The 25,944-nt window shown below is 35.9% G+C and overlaps 1 protein-coding gene across 2 annotated transcripts in view; it reads left to right on the forward strand.

The window, feature by feature from the left end:
- LOC149845409 (mediator of RNA polymerase II transcription subunit 13-like) overlaps window positions 1–25,944 on the forward strand; it is a 154,299-nt gene that overhangs the window by 110,073 nt on the left and 18,282 nt on the right. For both annotated transcript variants that reach the window (XM_089995739.1, XM_089995740.1), the window contains 5 exons: window positions 5,925–6,198; window positions 6,292–6,427; window positions 6,537–6,624; window positions 6,729–6,807; window positions 7,644–7,936. In XM_089995739.1, the coding sequence (XP_089851865.1) occupies window positions 5,925–6,198; window positions 6,292–6,427; window positions 6,537–6,624; window positions 6,729–6,807; window positions 7,644–7,936 (870 nt within the window). The remainder of the gene's footprint in view (window positions 1–5,924; window positions 6,199–6,291; window positions 6,428–6,536; window positions 6,625–6,728; window positions 6,808–7,643; window positions 7,937–25,944) is intronic.

Raw genomic sequence — 25,944 nt, forward strand, 5'->3', positions numbered from 1 at the left:
GAAGACAAAGAGATTGAGCCTATGTATGTGCCAACTGAAGAACAAGTTGCTGACATCCTCACTAAAGGGTTGACAAAGGATAGATTTTGGTTTCTGAAGAACAAGTTGTTCATGGTCCAACACCATGCACAACTTGAGGAAGGCTGAAAAGAAGACATCATTATCGTCATTATGTATATGTCTGACCCGATCCATTTATATAATGGATCAGGTCCAGACCCAGTTCATGTATAATGTAAATTAACACTCTATTAAGGGGTATTTTCGTACCCTAGTTTTACACACTTATTATATTAATAGAATGAGAGGGCAGTCACGATCGACTGAACCCCTTTCCTCTGGAATCTCTCTCTCTCTCTCCCCCCTCTCTCTGTCGATGACAGGCCTGTGCTGAAGAACAAAGACTTCTTTCTTTCAGATGGTAAGTTTTTAAAATCATACGATGCATGAAATGTAAATGCAATTGTTATCGTGCGTGCACAATAGAGGAAAGTGGAGTGGATGACCATGGGTAAGAGAGAGAATGCCAATGGTTATGAAATGGAATAGTGGAAAGATTTTGTGTGTGTATGAGAGAGAGAGAGGTGTTTGTTATAGAAAAGGATTAATGACACAGTTAAATTTTAACAATTCAATTTTGCCTTATAAAGGTAGAGAGTGCTTATCCATTTGAATGATACATCATAAATGTTATTCAATTTCTTTAAAATTTATAGAAGTACCACATAAGTAACACTTTTTTTAAAGAAGAAAAGATACAAATGCCCAAACAGATTTCTAGTTACATTCTCAAAACACATGGCATAAATGCCATTTAAAAAAAAGTAATGAAGAGTCAAATTTTTGGCACTCATTACCTCTGCTTCTGCTTTTATAATATATATAATGGAGTATATATTTCTCTTGCACATATTCTCTTGAATACCATCAATTAAGACTGCAGATAGTGTGCCCATCCCATGGTTGCCAGTTGAGGAAGCGGGAGCGGGAAGCGATACGGGAAGCGGGAGCGGGAAGCGATACGGGAAGCGGGAAGCAAGGCACTTTCAAAATTTTAGGAAGCGGGAAGCTTGGGACCACTTAGGAGCGATTCGGAAATCGTCTCGGAAGCGACCTAGGAAGCGAACAGGAAGCGACCTAGGAAGCGAGGGGAAGCGAAAAAATAAAAATAAAAAATACATAAAATTGAAAAAAATGGGGGAAGCGCGGGGGAAGCATGACATTTCGTGCTTTCGAAGTGCGCTTCTCCTTTTACTTAGGCGCTTCCGGTAACTCTGGTGGCGCTTCCCCGCACGCTTCGGAAGCACGGCGTTTCGTGCTTTCGAAGCGCGCTTCCCCTTTTACTTAGGCGCTTCCGGTAACTCTGGCCCATCCTGTAGAATGACATTCGTTGTGATTCTCTTAATATTGGACACACCTTGATTCATTTGAGTACTAACAAAGTTTTATCTTTTCCCCATACCCTGACAGGTTTTTATTTTTGTTCTATCTAGATCGTCAATTTTTGTCTCTCTTTGAAAAGTAACATTCAAATGACTGGGTTTCTTACTAATCTCTCCTTATGTATTTTTTTATACTTATGTTGGACCTTGTAGTTGCTAATATTTTGAACTTCTGATTGAGATAACTTGATTAAAGTTTTTAAATTTCTTACTATAATATGAGGGATTTTATTTTGGTGATAATGGTATTTGGGTGAGGCCGAAAATACATTAACTTTAGTTGTCAAAGGTGCTAGGCAGAGCCCAGGCAGTGAGCCCCCTAAAAAGCCTAGGCGGGGCCTAGGTGGACTACGCAGACTAGGTGGTACCCCAAATAAAAACACACACACAAAATATGTAAATAAACTGCTAAAATTAATAACAAACATGTAGACAAAATAAAATCAATCAACAATAAGCAATAGAGAGAACATAACATGTCGTCGAACACTGTAAAGCAATTATATTAAATAATCTTCTAAGAAAATGAAGAATAAATAAATAAACAATTGAATAAACAAACCATACAACTAACAACGTGAATGAACAATATACAAAAAATAAAATCATGTATGAAAACAAATTAATAGCAATAGACATAAAACAATCAATAGAAAAATAAGAAGAAAAAATGAACAATTGAATAAAGAAACCATGCAATTGATAGCCTGCTCAAAAAATGAAGAATAAATGAACAACTGGCTATGTCACATGGGTGCGGGTGCGGGTGCGGGGATTCGGCACTTCCAAAAAACCCGGGTGCGGGGGTGCGGCAGGGGCAAAAATGTAAAATATATATATATATATATAAATATATATATAAGGGGATCGGGGTTTTTCTGCTGTCAGCTGCTGACAGACAGCAGCTGTCTGTCAGCCCTGACAGACAGCTGCTGTCTGTCAGCCCTGACAGGCAGATTTTTTTTAAAGACAGACAGCAACTGCCTGTCAGCCCTGACAGACAGCAGCTGTCTGTCAGGGCCCTGACAACAGATTTTTTTTAAAAAAAAATTCAAATTCGCAGCCCATTTCACAGGGCAATTTTTTTTTTTAAAAAATCCAAAAAACAAATGGACCTAAATGATCCTGGGTGCGGTCAACGCACCCAGGATCGGGTTGACCGCACCCGGTGCCGCACCCGAACCCGAACCCACGTCGAGTCGCGTCGTCGCGGGTGCGGCACCCTGCTAGCCGAATCCCTGTGACATAGACAACTGGATAATCAAACCATACAACTAACAATGTGAATAAACAATATAAAAAACTAAAATCATGTATAAAAAAATTAACAATAGACTTATTAGAAGAAGAATTGAACAATTGAATAAACAAACCATGCAAGTGAGAACTGACAATGTATATAAAAGGCAACTACAAAAATCTAACTCAGAAACAGTCAAACAATATATAAACAAATTATTTATATTATAAATTACATTACATAGATATGGCATTATATTAAATTACAAACAAATTATACATAATTTACAGTACATACATATATTTATATATAAATGCAGTATATATAATATATAATATATTTAAATACAATATTATATATGATAAAATACAATCCAAGTCACAGGGATTCGGCCAACCAGGTGCCACACCCGCGTCGACGCGATGCGGGTGCGGCACCTGGTGCGGTCAACTCGACCTTGGGTGCGCTCAACGCACCTAGGGTCATAACTGTCCAATGTTTGGACCTATGTCACATGGGTGCGGGCGCGGGTGCGGGTGCGGGTGCGGGGATTCGGCACTTCCAAAAAACCCGGGTGCGGGGGTGCGGCATGGGCAAAAATGTAATAAGTAATATATATATATATATATATATATATATATATATATATATATATATATATATATATATATATATATATATATATATATATATATATAAAGGGGGTTGGGGAATAGGCGGGGTTTTTTTTTTAAACTTTGCAGCTGTCAGCAGCTGACAGGCAGCTGCTGTCAGCAGCTGACAGACAGCTGTCAGCAGCTGTGCTGACAGCTGCTGTCAGCAGCTGTGCGTGAAAAACTTACTTTATGCTTGACAGACTAGCATAAAGTTTTTTTAAAAAAATTTCGAAGCCCATTTGGGCAAATTTTCTTTTTTTAAAAAATGGACATTAATGATCCTGGGTGCGGTCAACACACCCAGGATCGAGTTGACCGCACCCGGTGCGGCACCCGCACCCGCACCCGCGTCGAGTCGCGTCGACGCGGGTGCGGCACCCTCCTAGCCGAATCCCTGTGACATAGGTTTGGACTTAAAAAAATGAAGCCTGATAAAAAAGGGCCGAGAGGAGGATTAGGGCAAATTTTTTTTGCCCTAATCCCGACCTCTCCTCCCGATCTCGACTGTGCGATGACCCGACCCTGATGTCTGCGCCGACCCGACCCCAATGTCGGCGACGACCAGTCTCCCTACCCCGACGTCGACGACGACCTCGAGCGACACCGTCCGGTATGCATTCTCTCTCTCTCTCTCATTCTCTCTCATTTAGATTGATGAAACTCTGTAATTTTAGGTGTTGAAAAATCTGGTTTTATTTATAGATGTTCACGTTGGGTTTTAAAGCAATGAGAATCAGATTTTTTTTACAGAGGTTCACGTTGCATTTTAGGTAAAAATCTGGTGTTATTTATAGATGTTCACGTTGGGTTTTAAAGCAACGAGAATCAGATTTTTTTTTTATAGAGGTTCATGTTGGATTTTAGGGAAAAATCTGGTTTTATTTATAGATGTTCACGTTGGGTTCTAAAGCAACGAGAATCAGATTTTTTTTTACAGAGGTTCACGTTGGATTTTAGGGAAAATTTTGGTTTTATTTATAGATGTTCACATTGGGTTTTAAAGCAACGAGAATCAGATTTTTTTTACAGAGGTTCACGTTGGATTTTAGGAAAAAATCTGGTTATATATATATATATATATAATTTTTTTTTTATATTTTTGCCGCACCCCCGCACCCAAGTTTTTTGAAAGTGCCACACCCCCGCACCCGCACCCGTGTGACATAGAATACAATATATATAATATAACTGAAATACAAGGAAGAAGAAAAAAAAGAAGAGGAAGAAAAAACGAGAAGGAAAAAAATAAAAATGGAAGGAAAAGGAAAAAAAAGGAAGAGAGAGAGAGAGAGACCTTTGGTCTTCTTCTTCTTCATCTTCTAGCAAAAACCCGAGAGAGAGGAGAGAGTCGAGAAAGGGGGTAGGGGAGAAATTGGGGCCCCTTTTCCCCTTTTATATCATCAACCTAAAAAAAGAAGAGGACCGATCTTGGCTTAAGCCTAGGTGATCCCAACCTAGGCGCCGCCTCGGCACTAAAATAGGGCCCCACCGCCCAAACTGACTGTGGGGCTGCGCCTAGGCTTCGCCTTTGACAATAACCCAGTGTCTCTCACATTCAACATGTCAAAATGCTCGGTGGTTCTCCGACTGTTGTTATTGTTCAACAATGAATACCCCCAGATTGCCATTGTCTTTGCAGGTTTTTGTGCATGGCTTGGTCACTGGCCTGAGAGAGTTTTCAAACAGGTTCCAGCCATTATCAAAACTTTGAAGCTGGAAAAGATGTATATTTTGCTTTTAATTTGTTAATTATTATATCAATCAATTGCAGAATGCATGAACTCACCATCATACAACAACAACAACAACAACAACAACTACGCCTTCATCCCAAAACAATTGGGGTCGGCGATATGAACTCACCATCATACTTGTAGTAATTCCTTTATCTGGTAGGACTAGATTATGCTATTATTTTTGTTTGTAGGTTTATAAATTTGAATGTATGCATGTTCCTGTTTAACAAAACAAGCATTACCTGGTGCAAACAACGCTATTTGGTTTATTGTAATGCTCTCCCTATAGTAAATTAACTTGACAAAAAATTCACCACAGTAGGTTGTAGGATGTCAAACATGAGTGGTTAGATACCTGGAGACCCCAGAATGCTGGGTATCTATCTGACTTGAGTTGCTCAAAATGGCGAACCTGTGACCTGACCCACTCAATCTGTGTCCTGGGGTTGCATTCTAAAATGGACATTTAAGCAACCATGGTTCAATCTGTAGTTATTGGCATTTAATTCTTTGTTTATATTTATATTTTTGTTTTCATATTGTTTTCTAATTTTAGTTGAGTTGTGAAATAAGTATACATTTATCTGCTGTTTGTTGGCTGTGGTCGTAAGTATTGTCATTTCCATCAGGTGCAGAATCCCTTGATGTTGGTGGGAATAGCATTATTGCAACACCATATGCAACATCTTTTGATATTCATGGCAATTGTTATATTCTGCTACTTGTTCTTGAATATGCTGTGCCACTTAAAACATATCTTCTCAAATATAGTAAACAGCACTAGCTGTATGATACAATGCATAGTTGCTTATTTAAATTTTTGTTATTTGTTCATGTATCCTCAAAACAGGCATACCCATCATCTATGATTAGTTTGCTTCAGACAGACATAAAGCTTGCTTTAAAATCTGCATTTAATGATAGAAATACAGACGGTCCATTGTCAGTCACTGATTGGTGCAAGGGCCACGGTCAATCAAGTGATACAGGGATTGTTGGAGATGGGTATTCTGCTGAATGTAGTATGAGTGAAATTAAGGATTCATCCAGTTCTGTCAACATTGCTCTTGTAGAACCGCTAAGCCCATCCCAGTCTTCAACTAGTGGGCCATCTGTTCTCAAAGGTACATACAGTGGCATCGTGTAGATAATGAGCTGTTTGTCAAGCACCACAGTAGCATCGTGTAGATAGTGAGTTACTTGGCTCTGTGTTTCAGATGGAGGAAGATTGGATGAATCAAACCAGAGGAGATCAAACCAAGAAACTTGTGGTTCAGAGATAGAGCAGCAAATATATCATACCCGTTCAAGGTCCACGCCCATGGTACTTCCCGTTCCTGCTATACTGCTTGGGTAAGTTGCTTGTTCATTTTCATGTCTTAAGTTTCATATTGAACTTTTTCGTGATCAAAACAGTGGATGCTTGTTTGTTACATGTGACTTTGGTGAATCATTGTGATAGATACCAGGATGATTGGCTCAAGACATCAGCTAATGCAATGCAACTCTGGGAAAAGGCTCCATTTGAACCATATGCTTTACCAAAGCCTGTAAGAACCTTACATAAACACTTATGATTTTTAATATTTTTTGACCTCTTCTGGTGGAGGTTGTTTTAAATGTGCTACAAAGTATTGTTCTTTTGCGGATGTAGGTGAATTACTATGTTGTGTGCCCCGACGTTGATATCCTTACTTCTGCTGCTTCTGACTTTTTTCAACAATTAGGGACCGGTGAGTATGGAAAAATCTTTGGAAAAAATTGATTCTGATGTTTGACTTTGAAGTTCATTGTGCATATTAAGGGAGAGACCACACTATACTGTGTTTTCTTGTCTTAAGTGTAGCTTTGTTGAAAGGCATTGTATTATATTATGGCTGGTTGTAATAGTCATTTGCTTTTTTGCTTTTTTGGGTAGGCGTTTGTTTTGTTGATATATAAGTTGCATTTTATTTGACCCATGTACAGATACAAAGAGGCAAGAACTGACACACATGCACATATTTATGCCTGCCTGCCTGCCTGCACAGATTTATACACTCACGAGCACACAAAATGTACCATTTGCACAAACTTATACATGCATGCAAGAATACATCCATGCACAGCCACAGCTGTGTACAGACTGTTTGTTCTTTGATGCTCTTGCGGAGGCTAATGTTTAGTTGACCCTTGTGATAGCAAGTACTGTGTGCTTGCAGGCAGTTACTATTCCTTTTGGATTACTCACTATTTCCATCTTACCCTTGCAGTCATCTTTATAGTCCACTTTTCCTCTTAAACTTTTTTTGTTTTGAGAACTGATTCCAATTACGTTGGGTATATGTTTTGATAAATTCACTTTGCTTATTTCTGTACCACTAAGACATTTTCTTATCTGCTGAAATAAGTTTGTCTATTGGGTTTGCATGCATATCATTCTCTGATTCCATTCTACTCTTGCAGTCATCCTTAATGGTCTACTTTTTCCTCCCAAGCTTTTTAAGAACTGCACTCCAGTTAGGTTGGGTGTATGTTTTACATTTGTATAAGTATGACCAGTTAGTTGTTTCGATTGAATATTTTGCAGTTTATGAGTCTTGCAAATTGGGAAGTCATGCACCTCAAACAGCAGGAAGTCAAATGGGTTTGGCTTCTGGGAAATGGTCATCTTCTGGTTTTGTTCTCGTTGACTGCCCCCAATCAGTCACAAAATCAGGGAGTAATTTGTCACTGTTGAATTCTGTGAATGAATATGTAATGTCTGTAACAAGAGATTGGGATTTGGATAGCTATTGCAAGTCCCTGTGTAAGGTTCTCAAGGCTGTTCGATTAGGTCCAAGTTCAATCAGTCCCAAAGAAGGCACGGGTGCACATTGTATGGTAAGTGTTACTTATGGCAGCTTCAGTATTTTACATGAATATATTTTCTAGTTTTGTTTGAAAATTTTAGATTTCTCTTGAGTTTGTGCATTCATGCTTGGCAAGACTACTGAAAGGACGGTTCATATTATTTGTGAATTTATGTTCAATATACAGTATTGTTGCTACTATTCAAATAAATCATTTGTTTCTAAAAGCAGGCTGTGTAATTTTCCTAAGATTGGATCTTCTGCTGAGCTGTCAATGCTTTGCTTTGCTGGTTTTAGTAACGTGGCAATCTGTGTTAAATCTTAAGTTGTATGTGCATCCTTTGTCTTGTATGTAAACCAGCTTCCTCAAATCTCCAAATTTTATCAAATACCACACAGTTTCAAATGTAGAGTTAACTTCCTACTATTGGTGCATCATCTTCTTAAAAAAACTGGTGCATCATATCCTCGGTTGTACAGTGCGTTCAATAGATTGGAATGATCAGTGCCTTTTTTCCCTATCTTCACAAGGGGCACTCTTCTGTTTGTATTCAGTTCATTGCCATTCTGAGTTATTCAGTGAGTCCCTTGTGCACCATAAAGAAGCTTCAAGACACTGTATCTCTTCTCTGATCATTCAGTCATTCTGCATGTAGGCTTGTGGCAAATTGATTGGGATGGATGTAAATTTTGGTAGTAGGTATAGGTAGGTAAAGCTTTCCCATAAAAGTACATTAGTTATGTTCCATTGCCTTTCTATTTTGGACATTTGATTACTAAGATGTATGTTCTTATATGCTGAATCATTTGACACAGTTCGGGTTTAAGTCCATAAAGTGCACAAATGATATGTTTTCTGATAAGCTCTTTTGTCCCAAGTCATCACTAATTTGTGATAACACTCCAATTTATGCTACGTATGAGCATCAGATGTGATAAACTTGATTCGTTCGGTCATTAGGTAAAGGTGAAAATGTTGAGGAATATTGAATCCCTTCATCCAGGGGGCTTGTAGTATACTCTAAAAAGGTCAAACCTAGGTCATCTGTGAAAGTCAAACCAAGGTCATAATTGTCCAAGAATTATAAGGGATGGTTACTATTCTAAGTCTTTTGTAAAATTCAAACTTATGTCACTTGTGAAAGTCAAGCCAAGGTTATAATTGTCAAAAATGACAAGGGATGGCTATTCTAAGTTTTTGTAAAAGTCAAACTCAAGTCACCTGTGAAAGGCAAAACAAGGTCATAATTGTGTAGGAATTATATGAGGCGAGTATTCTAAGTCTTTTGTAACAGTCAAACTTAGATCACCTGTGAAATTTGTCCTAGAATTATAGGGGATAACTATTCTAAATCCTTTGTAAAAGTCAAAACATAGGTCACTTGTAAAAGTCAAGCCCAAGGTCATAGTTGTCCAGATATTGTAGGAGAGGTCTATAAAGGAGAAAATAAAATAAATTATTATTGGATATAGGATCCAAATCTGACATATTTTTTATCCTAAGGATTTTCCAATATGGATCTATCACTTTGGATATGGGTCTGAGTTTGGATATACCAGTTTGGTTATGGATTGAGAATTCCAATAAGATCTAGCCCAAATACTCAACCAGTTGGGTGGCAAGACAAGGGGTAGACATACCAAGTAGAACACATCAACCTATTGGGTGTCAACATATGAGTGAAAACGAATGATGTGTAGACACCTCAAGTAGCTGGGTGTCCGTGGACTTGAATCAAAGGTTGACACATGGCTGATGTGGTGGCAACACCCTAGTGGTTAGGAAAACCTATAAATAGGAGAAGGTGGAGACCCTCTCCCCATCTTGCGTGACATAGAGAAAGGAGGAGGCCTTGAGGACGACCCATATAGAGAGAAAGAGAGACCTACTTCAAGGTAAGTTTTTATTTACCATTTGAAATTAGAGTTGGATTTTGATTTATGATTTGTAATTAGAATTAGTTACATTTTCCTACTTGCAATTAGAGTTATATTATGATTCCCTTTCATAATTATAGATGTTCCATTATAAATTGTTATTGCAAGCTATAATGATAACTATAAATAAAATAAAGTTATATTGATAATTATCCGTCTATGTTTTTCTTAATTTTTGGATTTATTGGTTATAAATTATAATTTATGAAGCTATGTGTAGATTTTTTTTTTTACAATACTTTATCATGATTTAAAAAATTTATGCCACCTTTGGTTTTCAAAAATCAATATATGACCGTTTTAAGTACTGTTCATACCTATGGTTTCTGAAAAAAATAATGTGTTTGCTTCAAAGGACCGTTCATTTAAAAAGGATTTAAAGTTTATACTCATTATATTGTTGTTTGAAAGTGTATTTGAACTCAGAAATGATTTTCATTTTTAAGCATTTGTGAATTTAAGAATGTCCTATCATTTATGAATTGTATTTGTATTGAACTGCCAGCTGGTTAAATTGTCACTCATCGAAATTTTTAAGGAAGTCTGATTTTGGGTATTAAATATTTAAATAGTCCAAAGACTTATGGGTTTGATTGATCTTTTGGTTTAGTTAATGATATCAAATGGTACCTGTTGAGAATATTGGCCTCGTGCTTTGACTCCTCTCGGGTTCTAAATCATTATAAGTAGACCTCTCTGTTAATATATATATATATATATATATATATATATATATATATATATATATATATATATATATATATATATATATATACCCCATAGGGGTATTTATGTCTTTTTGCATAGTTGTTTTAATAAACAACTATTTTATTAGATTAGGTTCTTTTTCTTTTTTTTTTCATGTTTTTTTCTTTTTTTATTTTATTCAACACATGCCAAAAAGGGACCCCACCATAGTCATTGGGGCCCCCAATGGTCACAAATGTGGTCGTTGGGGGCTCCCAACGACACTATGGGAGCCCCCTTTTTTGCCCTCCTTTTGGCTCCTCTTTTGAGGCCATTCTTTTTGTATAAATAGGGGTGAACCCCTTTATATTTGTGAAACTTTAGTGCTCTCTCTATCTCTCTCAATAAAGAGATTTTATATTTTAGTTTGTGCTTTTATTGAAGCTTGTGTGTGTATTGTCCCATAGTGGACTCTGCTATTATCTCTTTTGTTTTTTATCCATTGTTGGACATTGTGAATGCTCTTAGCATTTTTTATTTTTCCACATATTTCATTACATGGTATCAGAGCCATTCGGTTCTTAGAGGAAGAAGCGTGATTCATTTTCACATACATTGTCTCTATCCTTCATACACTTTTGGTGACATCATGGAATCCAAAATCGATCTATCCTTCACACTCAATGGAAAGAACTACATGATGTGGGCATCGTCAATGGAGAACAACCTCAAATGTAAGAAACTTTGGGGTTATGTTATGAGTTTTATTTCGGAACCCCAATTGGAGCTCACCAAGATTAAAGGAGGCCAAGAAAAGGCTCTTGAGAGAGATGCTCGCCTCAAAGCCATTGAGAACCACCAAAAGAAAGTTGAAGATTGGGAAAGCAATGTCAAATTCCTTGCTTGGTTCATGAACAATGTTGAACTCAAGGTATGTGCTAACATAGCTAAATTTCGCCGAGCCAATAAGGCTTGGTTCTTTGTGAAGGGTATGTATACCAAAAAAGACCTTGCAAGAGCGTACTTTTTACATGAAAAAATTAGAACCACCAAACAAGGTGATTCAAGTATACAAGATTTCTATGGTGCTTTAAACCCACTATGGGATGAGTTAGCTCTTTTAGAGCCAAAATGGGTGGTTATGAAAGATGTCGAATTAAGACAAAAGCAAATGAAACAAGATCGATTGTTCCAATTTTTGTTTGGACTACGTCCCGAATTTGAGCAAGTGAGGTCATCACTTTGCCATAGATCTATTTTTCCTCTAATAGAAGATGCCATAGCCGAAATCACACAAGAGAAAACCAGGCTTGGCATGAGTAAGAACATTGATGAAGTGCTTGTTGTATCCAAACCCGGCAATATTGTCAAAACCTATAAACCACCACACTTTGGAAAACAAGGAAACTATAGTGGAGGAAGAAAGATGATTTTATGTCATCATTGTTATGAGCTGAGTCACATCAAACCCGCTTGCCCAAAGCTAAATGGAACATTCAAGCCTAAGGTGGCTTCTCTTGAAGAACCTACCACCAACGAAGAAGACGAAGGTAAGAGTGAAGACCTCAAAGAAACACTTGCCAAATATCTATGGCTCTACAACAAATTCTCAAAGCCACTTCCTCCACATCGGGTGCGGCTATTGCATCTACATCATCACCCGGTACGTATTCTTGGATCTTAGACTCCATAACATCCTTTCATATGACCCCCCATGAAAATGCTTTAACCGATGTATGCACCAATTCAAAAGGTTCGCGTGTTTCTATGGTCGATGGGACATTTTTAAAAATCACAAGTATTGGAACACTTAACTCTAAAAATTCTCAAAACCTTTTTGTTTCAAAAGTAAGAGTTCTTCCAAAGCTAAATTTGAATCTTTTTTCAGTTTCCTAAATTGCCGACCTTGTATGTGAAATATCTTTCTCATCTAATGGTTGCTTTGTGCAGGATCTCTGGTTCGGGAAGCGGATTGGGCAAGACCATAGAAATAAGGATCTTTACTATATGGATCATCTAAACCTTCCTCCAAACTCTTTTTGTACTTATGTCCAAGATAAAAGCATTGAAACTTGGCATAAAAGACTTGGACATCCAAGTTATTAAAAAATGTATATTTTTTTATTTGTAAACAAATTTTGTAAGGAAAAAGACATTAATTGCAAAGATTGCATTTTTGAGAAAATGAAGTCTATTCTATTTCCAACTACAACTTTTCTTTCTACAAGACCTTTTGAATTGGTGCACGTGGATGTTTGGGGTCCATCTTCGGTTATGTCTAAAGGTGGTTACTCTTACTATGTCACTTTTATCGATGACTTCACTAAATATATTTGGATCTATTTTCTTAGTCATAAATCAGAAGTGTTTTCCTTCTTTAAAGAGTTTCATATGAAAATACAAAATCAATTTCAAAGTAATATATCCATTCTTAAATCCGATTCCGGTGGAGAGTATTTGTCTACCGAATTTCAAAATTATTTAAAACAAAATGAAATTTGTCATAAAAAATTGTGTCCTAAAACTCCACAACAAAATGGACTAGCAAAAAGAAAATATAGGCATATTATCGAAACCGCTAGAACTTTGCTTGTCTCTAAAGATATTACAATTTTTTTGGGGCCGAAGCCGTCTTAACCTCAACGTATTTAATCAATAGAATGCCTTCTAAATTAAAGAATGCCTCTCATGAAAAACTCTTCAAAATTTCACCCGACTTCAATCACCTTTGTATTTTTTATTGTAAATGCTTTGTTCTCTTACATAAGAATGATAAATTGTCACAAAAAGCAATTGAATGTGTTTTTCTAGATTATGGGGAAAATAAAAAAGGCTATAGGTGTTTTGATTTCAAAAATAACAAACTTTATGTTTCAAAATACGTGACTTTCTTAGAAGATGAGAATGAATTTGAAAAACTCGATAAAGCAAATGAAATCGACTATGTTTTTGCATGATCTTGTAGATGATGTATGTGATGATTCTATGAATCATCTTGAAAGTATAGAGGATACTTGTCATGTATCCAATATTGATATACTACCACAAAATGGTGATATTAGTAATGAAAATATTAATGTTTACACCCGAAGAGATCAAGAAAGACCTATTAGTGCTTTAGGGAAATTCTCTCAAATTACTGAATCTTTAGAAAAAACTCCCATTAGGCGATCTTCTAGAGAATCAATACCACCTAATAGGTTTGTGACTTATGAGTCCCTAGCACCCAATTATCGGGCATGTTTAATAACTTTACATTCATGTTATGAACCCGCTCATTATAATCAAGTCAAAACTCTACCACATTGGGTTGGAGCAATGAAGATAGAATTAGATGCGTTAAAAAGGCTAACATTTGAGAAATAGTCAAACTCCCTCCACATAAAAAACCTATTGGATGCCGATGGATCTTTAAGATTAAAACCAAAAGTGTTGGATCCTTAGAATGATATAAAGCTAGATTAGTGACTAAGGGATATTCACAAGAATATGGAATTGACTATGAGGAAACATTCACCCTTGTAGCTCGAATGACTAGTGTTAGAACTTTAATAGCTGTCGCATCAACCAAAAAATGACCTATATATCAACTCAATATGAAAAATGCATTTCTAAATGAGAATCTAAATGAAGAAGTATATATGGATCCACCACCCAGAGTTAATATTGGACAAGGTCAAACCCTCATTCCTGTTATACTGACACTACTCTCTTTGTTAAAAGTGCGGGTACTAATATTGTTATCTTATTACTTTATGTTGATGACATGATTATCACAGAAAATGATCAAAATAGTATTGCCAACGTTAAAAATATGTTAAAAAATAACTTTGACATATGTGACTTAGGCTTCCTTAGATATTTTCTTGGCATTGAAGTTGCATATTCTCTCCGAAGATATATTTTATCAGAGATGAAGCTTGTTGCAACTATATGTACTAAATCTGACATTTCAGATGATAAAAAGGTAGAGACTCTAGAGATAATTAATGCAAAATTAAGGTTGGAGGATGAAGTTATTCTAGAAGATCCCACACCCTACAGACAATTCATTGGATCTCTCACATATCTGACTATCACCAGACCAGACATCACTCATGCTGTTCACTCTGCTAGCCAATCTCAGCATGCCCTTACAACTGTGCATATGAGTGTTGTGCTCTGGGTCATCCAATACATCAAAAAACACCATAACTAAAGGGCTATTTCTATCCTCATCTTCTTCGTTAAACTTTCTTATACTGATACAGATTGGAGAGGTAATCCTAATGATAGAATCTCAACTACTGGATTTTGTGTCTTTTTAGGAGATTCCTTAATTGCTTGGATGCAAGAAGCAATAGAAAGTCTCGCTATCTTCTACTGAAGCTGAATACCGGGCTATGACGACTACTACAATGAAACTTGTTTGGTTTCGAAGCCTTCTCAAAGATATGGGGGTTGACATTACTGGAGCTTCAAAGCTATGTTGTGACAATAAAAGTGCCATCTATATTGCCATCAATCACACCTTCCATGAGCACGCCAAATATATAGAGATGGACTGTCATTATCTTCGTGATGCATTCCTACGAGAAACAATTACTCTATCATATGTCACTTCTGAATATCAGTTGACAGACTTCTTTACTAAAGCCCTTTCTGCTCCTCGCTTCATGTTTCTTCTTAGCAAACTTTCGGCCATCTCCCCGTAAAGTTTGAGGGGGGTGTTAAAATATGTATATATATACCCGATAGGGGTATTTATGTCTTTTTGCTTAGTTGTTTTAATAAACAACTATTTTATTAGATTAGGTTCTTTTTCTTTTTTTTTATTTTATTCAACACATGCCAAAAAGGGGTCCCACCATAGAGTCGTTGGGGGCCCCAACGACTCTATGAGAGCCCCCTTTTTGGCCCTTATTTTGGCTCCTCTTTTGAGGCCATTCTTTTTGTATAAATAGGGGTGAACCTTTTGTATTTGTGAAGCTTTCTTGCTCTATCTCTCAATAAAGAGATTTTATATTTTAGTTTGAGCTTTTATTGAAGCTTGTGTGTGTATTGTCCCATAGTGGACTCGGCTATTATCTCTTTTGTTTTTTGTCCATTGTTGGACATTGTGAATGCTCTTAGCATTCTTTATTTTTTCGCATACTTCATTACACTCTCATCATTTGGTATTGTTAGCCCAATTCGATTGGCATTAAATGTTTCTGGCTCATCAGTAGTAACAAAGGGATTTTGTTTAGCCCTCAAAGCTCTTGTGGATAGCGATTTGGACATGGTTTTAGGGCAATAAAATTTTAAAGTATTGATTATACCATAGTCTTCTATATCATTCAAGCCTTCAATGTATTATCTTGTCGAGGATATTTCTCAGAGCGATTTTCAAAAGTTAAAAAATCTAAAAAATATCTTGGCATTTTAAAAAACTGAAAATATAAAGAATAACAAAAAAGAAGAGAAATAATATGGTTTGCATTATTTTTCTTCCAAAAATATAAAGAAACAAGTTTTAGGCTTTAAAAATATAAAAGGAACAAAAAAAAAAAAATGCAAACTTAAAATATAAAAAAGAGCTTTTCCTAAAAGTATCGTGATATTGTTGCGATACTAGCGTGATATTTTCAAATATCACATCCCTTTAATATTAACTGTCTTAAAATATCAGTATTTGTCATGATATTTTCAAAATATTGCCAATATTGGTGACAATGGATTATACAAATGATAATTGTTTTGAAACTGAATTAAGGATTTTAACCTATTTTATATTTTGGAAATAACCAAGATTTCAAATGCTAATAATGAGTTTGAAAAGTTTGGCACATGAATCATGTTTTCAAATGGGTTTTATAAAAGGAGTATTATGTCTTGGAAATTTATTTACAAGCAACTCAATTTTGAAAAGACCTACCAAAAGTGACCTAAATTTTAAGTGGATTGCTTTTAAAGTTAACAAAAATTTCAAAGGATGTTTTCACAATAAATGATTGTTTTTAAATCATTATTTTGTAAGTAGTAACCTATTGGGCGGTGGTGGCTCATTACATAATCACTGTGCTTTTCAGAACAAAGCTGGATGGTAATAGTTACAAGGCTTTTGGAAGGATAATGGTGGTTTCTGTGGACAAGGACGTTGGCAAACATGATTGAAGATTTTAAGTCATTTGTTTCGTTGGCTTTATGTATTGAATGCTCTTGTAATTGACTAGGGAAATACTACATATATCTTAACAACTATTTATATGGAGAATAATTTGAGATTTGTACTTATCACAAAAGTTTGAAATATATGTTTTCCTAAAAAGAGTTGAATATGCTACAAAGGCGATGAATGGAACTTTTAAAGGATTACAACTATACAATTCAGTATCATCCAATCAAAGCCAACATAGTTGCAGATGCAAGCACCGTAACAATGGCTTATATGTTGCAAACTTAAAAGTCCAACTAGTGTTAATCCAAAGAATTAAAGATGCATAAAAAGAAGATCCTTAAGTATTGAAAAGGATCAATGTTGCAGAAGTTCGAACCAAATCCAACACATATTATCCATTATGAGCCATCCCAGATAAGAAATGATTTGACATATATTGAACAACCCATGAGGATTCCAGACCAGAAGGAATAGGTTTTGTGATCCAAGGTTGTACAAATTGTAAAAGTACTGCATTAGCACCATTTAGAAGAAGCGGTCACTTGGGAGCGTGAAGAGGAAATGAAAGCAAAATATCCAGACCTATTCCAAACTATGTGAAATTTAGAGGACTATGTTGGAGAAGACACGGGGGATAGAAAGAAGAGAGAAGGAATCGTTATTTTCCATTAGGTCTAATCTCTTAAATAGATATTAGCCAAAATAATAAAAATTACATCCAAGTCCTTCCCTTCTTTCAAAATTAATAAAATAGGCTTATGAATAAAATAATTCTAAACAACTTCTTTAATAACATAACCAAACCATTCTCAACACTCTCCCTCAAGCTGGAGTATAGATATCAATCATGATCAGCTTGCTGCAACATCCCGAGAAATTTTTGATTGCAAGAGCCTTGGTGAAGATATCTGCAATTTTATTTTTAGAGGATACATGACTTGTAGAAATATGCCCAGCCTGCACCATATCTCGTATGTAGTGGCAATCAACCTCAATGTGCTTTGTTCTTTTATGGAACACTTGATTATTTACTATATATGCGGCTTCTTTGTTATCACACATCATCAACATAGGAGATGAAACCTTCAGTTGAAGGTCGGTCAGCAAAGATCGAACCCACATCATCTCAGCGGCTGTTTGAGCCATTGCCCTATATTCTGATTCAGCACTCGACCTGGCAACAACTGTCTGCGTCTTACTTCTCCATGTAATCAAGTTTCCTCCCACAAACACACAAAATCTTGATGTAGATTTTCTATCTTCAACAGATCCTGCATAATCAACATCAGAATAATCACTACATCCAAAAAGGAAGTACGCTTAAACTAGAGTCCTTTGTCAGGAGACGCTTTCAAGTATCTAAGGATCATCAAGGTTGCCTGCCAGTGGATTTCTATTGGTTTGTCCATAAACTGACTTACCTTGCTTACAACCAAAGCAATATCAGGTCTAGTCACAATCACGTATAACAATTTTCCAACTAGATGGCAATAACTCTTGCTATCAACAACTTCAGACTTTTCATCATACATATGAATTTTATGATCCATAGGAATGTTTGCTGGTTTGACTCCCAACATTCCCGTCTCCTTTAGTAAATCAATAACATATTTTCGTTGAGACAAAACTAGTTTTTCACGACTTCTGACCACTTTTATGCCCAAAAAATATCTAAGAGGGCCAAGGTCTTTTGTAACAAAATATTTTTTAAGGTGAGCCTTCGTCTCTGAAATATCTTTCATGCTGCTTCTTCTAAGAATGATATCATCCACATATACCACCATAACTATAATACCAGACCTAGTTTTCTTGATAAATAATGAATGATCCGATGCTGACCTGTTGAAGTTGAAGACCTACATAACGTCGAACAATTTCTAAAACCACGCACAAGGGCTCTGTTTGAGACCATATATCACTTTTCTTAGTTTGCACACTTTCCGACACTCTCCCTTAACCTCAAACCCAGGAGGTGTTAAAATGTATCATTCAACCTTTGTAATATTATATATATTTTATATATATAAAGGATAATACATATTCATATATTGTATATATGCATATGTATTATCCTAATTATATATATAAAATATATATTTTTCTATTTGTAAGCCTAGGGGTAGTTTAGACATTTCACAGTTTTACGCATATTCCATTCAAAATATGTTTGTAATTTAATTTAATTTTTTCTTTTTTTCTTTTTCTCCTTTTTTTGGGTTTGCGCCACCTAGGGAGGCTCCCCAAAGAGTCGTTGGGGAGCCCCCAACGGTCACAAATGTGACCGTTGGGGGCTCCCAACGACTCCTTTGGGAGCCCCCTTTGTGGCTCCTCTCTTGTGTTATAAATAGGGGTCTCCCCCCTTGTATTTTCTTACTCCTTGGAGGAGCTTATGCTCCATTGTATAGGGTTTTTTACCCTCTTCTTATTTCTTCAATAATATTCAACTTATGACTTTATGTCATATTTACCCCTTTTATGGGTTTATGTATTAGCATATGATGTGCTTGTGTTGTTCCCTTGAGTGGGTTTATTCGCACTTAATGTGCATGTGTATGGGTTCATTATCGAACCTAAAGTATTCAAAGTCACTTTCTAACATGGTATCAGAGCTCGGTTGAGATCGAGTTGCTCTTTGGTGCATCAGGAAGCGTGGTATTCAAGAAATTTTTAAAGAAAAATGGTGAAGTGTTTATTTCTCTCTCTTTTCTTTCTTAAAGTTATTCGATATGCATTCTATTTCTTTAAGTATTGTATGAAGAATTTAATATGTTTTTTCTTATGTGTACTCTTTGTCATTATGTCTTTTTATAAAAATTTGAGTTACTTGATACTCTATTGAATTTTTTTCGTATACATACTTTTTCGTATGTTTTTCTTTGAAAATTTTTAAATGATAACTTGTTTGGCGAAAAATTAGATATATGATTGCTCAAAACTTGCTTTAATGAGTCGGTAAAAATTTATGACCATTGGAGCTTTGAATTTATATTTTAAACCTAACTTTGTTTATAAGAATACCTTTTATATGAATGGTAAGTCTTTAAAGAAAGGTATGTTAAGATTAAAATGCTTGTGAGGTGTAGTTTTTTTTGAAAAATGCTTGACATATATGAAAAATTCCTTAATAAGTTTTGATTCACTTTCCTAATGTGTCCTTTTTATATGAACAACATTTAATTAAGAAGATTTTTTTTTCCGGTTGAATTAAGTTTTAAAATAGTCTTATGGAATATGGTGATTTTCTTTGCATCTTTATACTCTTAAAAGATTTTTCAATTTGATTTAAAGAGCTTGTCTCATTATAAAATTTATGGTCTTCACTAATGTTTGTTGCGTACTTATTGCATTAGGAGTTGGTAATAATCTATTAAGTCATGTTTTTTGATAAAACTTAAGAGTTTTGAATTTTTCCTCGATAAATGTTTAATTTTATAGATTTATGCCATAATACAATCTTACTTTATCATAAGGTTTTTTAATAAATCTATTATTCTTCTTTATTGGGATTTCTCCCACTTTAGTGGAGTTTCCCCCTTCTTTGGGAATTTTGTGTGTTTTTTTGAGCTCTCTTTAAGGAGCCTTTCGGTCCTTATAATCTTCTTGTGAGTATATACTCTTTTATGAAGATTTCATGGTTGTTGTGAGAAGATTGGTTGTGAGCATCATTTTTTAAGTTACAATAGTGGATTTCATAAGATTTTCAAACTTCACCATCTTTATGAATGCCTATATTGGCCTAAGTTTGTTATTTGCTCATTCAAGGTTATTGTCATTTAAAAATCTTGCATTGCATAAAAGTGTATCTATTATCATTTGGTGTGCATTTAATTGCACTTATCTATCATAGTTGAGGCTTGTTTTTGCCTTTTTCCAAATCGGTTCTTACGCATGATGTTGCTTAATATTTCATAAATTGTGTTAGTTGCAAATGACTTCTTTTGAAGATTAAGCATAATTCGTGTTTATGCAAAATTGTTGTTATAAAGCATATTATTGTGATTGATTATATTGGACCTTTGATTCAATTTTTAATCGGTCCTCTTTTCTTTGAAAAATGATTCCTAAAGTGTTTATTACCTTTTTGTGACATTTATATTTGTCCATCACATGTTATTTAATACGTCACTTGTTTGGCCTTATTATTGTTTTATTAGAGATGTTTGTTGAGGTGAGTTATGGGCACCTCGTGTTATATCATTCTAGATTGTCCACTTGCCATATTATAGATGGTGATCGAGGTGAGTTATGGGCACCTTAGGACTCTAGAATGATTTAGTATATGATCTCTAATTATGAGTGTGTCACTCATTGTTATGTCATTTTAGTTTGTCCACTTACCATATTATAGATGGTGGTTGAGGTGAGTTATGGGCACCTTGGGACTCTAGAATGATTTGCTATATGAGTGTGTCACTAGTTTAATGTTGGCCATTGATCTTATGGATGCTCTTATTTATACATAAATGTGATGGATATATGATGTTTAAAACCTTAAATGTTTTAAGGTATATTAAAATCAAGGTTTTGGGTTATTGCCCAACCTTTTATTGTTTATGAATCATATGAGTGCATTTGCACGTTTATGTTTTGTGCTTTTGTGCACGTGTTCTTGGTGTGTGTATATTCACACACTTTATTTCAAAATGATATTGTTATGAGTATTCTTTTTTTTGAAGAATATTGTTTCAAGGTTTTATTTATATGTTTGTCATTACAAGTTTTATTGCCTCAAAAGTCTTCTCCTTTTATGCCCCTTATCTAAGTGTCATCATATATAGACAAGTATTTTATTACACCGTGTGTTGGTAGCCCTTTGTTGGCTTTTGCTCTCTTGGTCTAGTAGCTGAACAAACTTGTCTTGAGTGTTATTTTATGTAGACAAGGCTGTTAAATTATGTAATCAAACTTGTAATTTCGTATATATATTTTATATATATAAGGTAATACATATACATGTATATGTATTTACCAATTATATATATAAAATATATATAGTCATAGTAAGGGTAGTTTAGGAATTTTACACATATTCTTTTTCGAGAATATGTTTTTTTTGTATTTTCTTTTTTCTTTTTCTTTATTTATTTTTGCTTTTGCATTTAATGCATTGTACATGCATTGGGAGGGGCCCAACCCACTAGTCGTTGGACTCCTCCAACGGTCACATTTGTGACCGTTGGAGGGGCTCCAACGACTATGTGGAGCCCCTCCCAAGGCCTCCTCCAAAGCCCTATATATATGGGCAGCTCCTCTTGTATTTCCCTTAGGGATTTGGGATTATAGCCCAACCTCTTTAGTTGTTTATGAATTTTATGAGTGCAATTGCACATTTGTGATTCGGTGTGTTGTGCTTGTTGTGCACAAGTGTTCTTGAGTGTGTATGTTCACACATTTATTTTCAAGGTTATTGTGTTATCAACTAAAGTATCTTGTTGAAGATACTTTTACAAAGGCACGTTGAAGACACGTTGATTCACACCATGGTGTGTGATCTTGGCTTTTAGATTCCGGGGCATCCTTTCACATGACCCCTAGTTATTGCACTCTTTCAAATTTTTCTAAAAATGCTTTTTCATCCTTTGTATCAACCGCGGACGGTACATCTCTTGAGATTAAAGGAATAGGTAATTTTGAAAAACAAGACTTCTTTGTTCCAAAAATTCGTTTTATCCCAAACCTTAACCTAAATCTTCTTTCCGTTTCCCAACTCTCGGACCATGGTTGCGATATAAAATTTTCTTCTAATAAATGTTGGATACAGGATCGCCAGTCCGGGAGATTGATTGGGGAAGGCTCTAGAAGAGGAGACCTCTACTACGTAGATTTTCTTCAAGTTCCCAAGAGTCAATTTTGCAACGTCGTCCAAAACAAAGACATTCATGTATGGCATAAGAGATTGGGTCATCCCAATATTGTTAAAATCTCGTATTTGCCTTTTGTTAAACATCTTTGTAAAAATGACTTTTTGTGTAATGAATGCATTCTTGGGAAAATGAAATGTCTGCCTTTTCCTCAAAGATCCATGTTTACGACAAAACCATTTGAAATTGTCCATTCCGATGTATGGGGACCGGCTCCGGTAATGTCAAAAGGAGGTTTTTCATATTATGTGATCTTTGTGGATGACTATACTAGGTTTTGTTGGATCTATTTCCTTAAACATAAACATGAAGTTTTTTCAACCTTTAAAAATTTTCACATGATGATTTCAAATCAATTCAATGGATGTTTAAAAATCTTTAGGTCTGACTCTGGAGGAGAATACCTCTCAAATGAATTTAAGAGTTATCTTGAAAATTTTGGAATTCTTCACCAAAAATCATGTCCGAAAACCCCTCAACAAAATGGGTTAGCCGAACGAAAGCACAGGCACATCATTGAAACAACTAGGACTTTGCTCATTTCTCAAAACATTCCAAAAAATCTTTGGGCTGAGGCAGCCCTTACCTCTGTCTATCTCATAAACCGACTTCCATCGAAAAATTTAAACAAAATTTCTCCCTTTGAAAAACTGTATGATAAGGAACCTGATTATAGCAGGTTAAGGGTCTTTGGGTGTAAGTGTTTTGTTCTTACTGATAAGAATGACAAACTTTCTCCAAAAGCCATTCCTTGTGCCTTTCTTGGCTATTCTGAAACCCAAAAGGGGTTTCGTTGTTATGATATCAAAAGTGATAAATTGTATGTTTCCAGAAACGTGAGTTTTTTGGAAAATGTTAGTGGATTTGAACGTTGTGACCCCCATAATGAAAATATGGATTATTCTTTCTTATTTGATTTATTGAATAAGGACGATGATACTAGTGATAATGAGTCAGATCAAAGTAACCCAAATGAACTTGAAACCGAGGAAAACATCTCCTTGTCTCCTTCGTCACATCAACCTATTGAATTACCTAGAGACCCTATCACCTACTCTCATAGAGATCAAAACAACTTTAGGAGTGCTCTTGACAGATATAATGATGCCAGTCCCAGTGCTTCTCAGAATGAAGTGATCCCTCGTAGAACTGAGAGAAGTAGAAGGCCTCCTTCTAGGTTCATTTCCTATGACTCTTTCTCACCAAGATATAGAGCCTGCCTTAGTGCCATCCACTCTTATATAGAACCTAGAAATTTTGAAGAAGCACGTAAATGCCCTGAATGGATTAATGCCATGGACAATGAACTTGAGGCTCTGAGAAGAGCCAAAACCTGGGAATTCCAAAATCTTCCTAAAGGCAAGAAAACAATAGGGTGCAGATGGGTTTTCAAAGTAAAAACTAAAAGTGATGGATCCCTTGAAAGGTATAAAACTCGCTTGGTTGCAAAAGGATATAGTCAAGAATATGGTATTGACTATGAAGAAACTTTTGCTCCTGAAGCTCGTATGGTCACTGTTCGATGTCTTATAACCGTTGCCTCTATCAACAAATGGAACATCTATCAAATGGATGTGAAAAATGCCTTTTTAAATGGCGATTTAAGCGAAGAAGTCTACATGGATGCTCCTCCTGGAATGGAGACTCCTAAGGGAAAGGTGCTTCGTCTTCAGAAAGCACTCTATGGCCTTAAACAAGCTCCCAAGGCTTGGTATGATAGATTTAACTCTGTTATGATTGAGAATGGTTTTTCCTCTTGTTTTACTGACACTGCTCTATTTGTTAGAAAATCCAATGCAAGGATTGTAATTTTACTTCTGTATGTTGATGACATGCTCATCACTGGGAGTGATTATAACGGGGTTAAAAGTATAAAATCTATCTTAAAAGATAAATTTGAAATGTCTGACTTGGGTTTTTTAACTTATTTTTTGGGAATTGAAGTGGCATACTCTCTTAGAGGATATTTCTTATCTCAAACTAAGCTTGCTTCTGAGATCATTGACAGGTCAGGTATTATAGATGAGAAGCTGTGTGAAACTCCTGCGGTAGTAGGAGCAAAGATGAAAATTGATGATGGAGTTCCCCTGTTGGATCCTACACCCAACAGACAGCTTGTAGGATCTCTGATGTATCTGAGTATTACCAGACCAGATATATCCCATGCAGTCCATACTGCAAGTCAGTTTCAGCATGCGCCTACATCCGTTCACATGAGTGTCATCTTACGGGTCGTAAGATACATCAAGGGTACTCTAAATAAGGGAGTTTTTCTGTCCTCTTCCTCTGACTTAAAATTGATTGCTTATACTGACTCAGATTGGGGAGGTGACCCAAATAACCGTCACTCCACCACTGGTTTTTGTGTGTTCTTAGGAGACTCACTAATTTCGTGGAGATGCAAGAAGCAACAAAAGGTGTCGCTCTCCTCAACTGAAGCTGAATATCGTGCCATGGCCACTACTACCATGGAGATTGTTTGGATTCACCAACTGCTAGAAGACATGGGGATCAAAATTGAAGGACCCACCAAGCTATGCTGCGACAACAAAAGTGCAATCTACATTGCAAAGAACCACACCTTTCATGAGCGGACTAAACACATCGAAATAGACTGTCACTATGTTCGTGAAGCATATCTCCGAGGAGTTATCGATCTTCCTTATGTCACGTCCGAATATCAGTTGGCAGATTTCTTTACTAAAGCCTTGTGCGCTCCGCGGTTCAACTTCCTTCTTGGCAAACTATCGGTCATCTTGCCCTAAGTTTGAGGGGGGGTGTTAAATTATGTAATCAAACTTGTAATTTCGTATATATATTTTATATATATAAGGTAATACATATACATGTATATGTATTTACCAATTATATATATAAAATATATATAGTCATAGTAAGGGTAGTTTAGGAATTTTACACATATTCTTTTTCGAGAATATGTTTTTTTTGTATTTTCTTTTTTCTTTTTCTTTATTTATTTTTGCTTTTGCATTTAATGCATTGTACATGCATTGGGAGGGGCCCAACCCACTAGTCGTTGGACTCCTCCAACGGTCACATTTGTGACCGTTGGAGGGGCTCCAACGACTATGTGGAGCCCCTCCCAAGGCCTCCTCCAAAGCCCTATATATATGGGCAGCTCCTCTTGTATTTCCCTTAGGGATTTGGGATTATAGCCCAACCTCTTTAGTTGTTTATGAATTTTATGAGTGCAATTGCACATTTGTGATTCGGTGTGTTGTGCTTGTTGTGCACAAGTGTTCTTGAGTGTGTATGTTCACACATTTATTTTCAAGGTTATTGTGTTATCAACTAAAGTATCTTGTTGAAGATACTTTTACAAAGGCACGTTGATTCACACCATGGTGTGTGATTTTAGTCCATGTTGGCGTTTGTGTCCTTGTTCTTATCGCT

Source organism: Nuphar pumila, chromosome 2 (genome assembly GCF_984573655.1).
Source record: "Nuphar pumila chromosome 2, dmNupPumi1.hap1.1, whole genome shotgun sequence".
In the NCBI taxonomy this organism is placed as follows: Eukaryota; Viridiplantae; Streptophyta; class Magnoliopsida; order Nymphaeales; family Nymphaeaceae; genus Nuphar; species Nuphar pumila.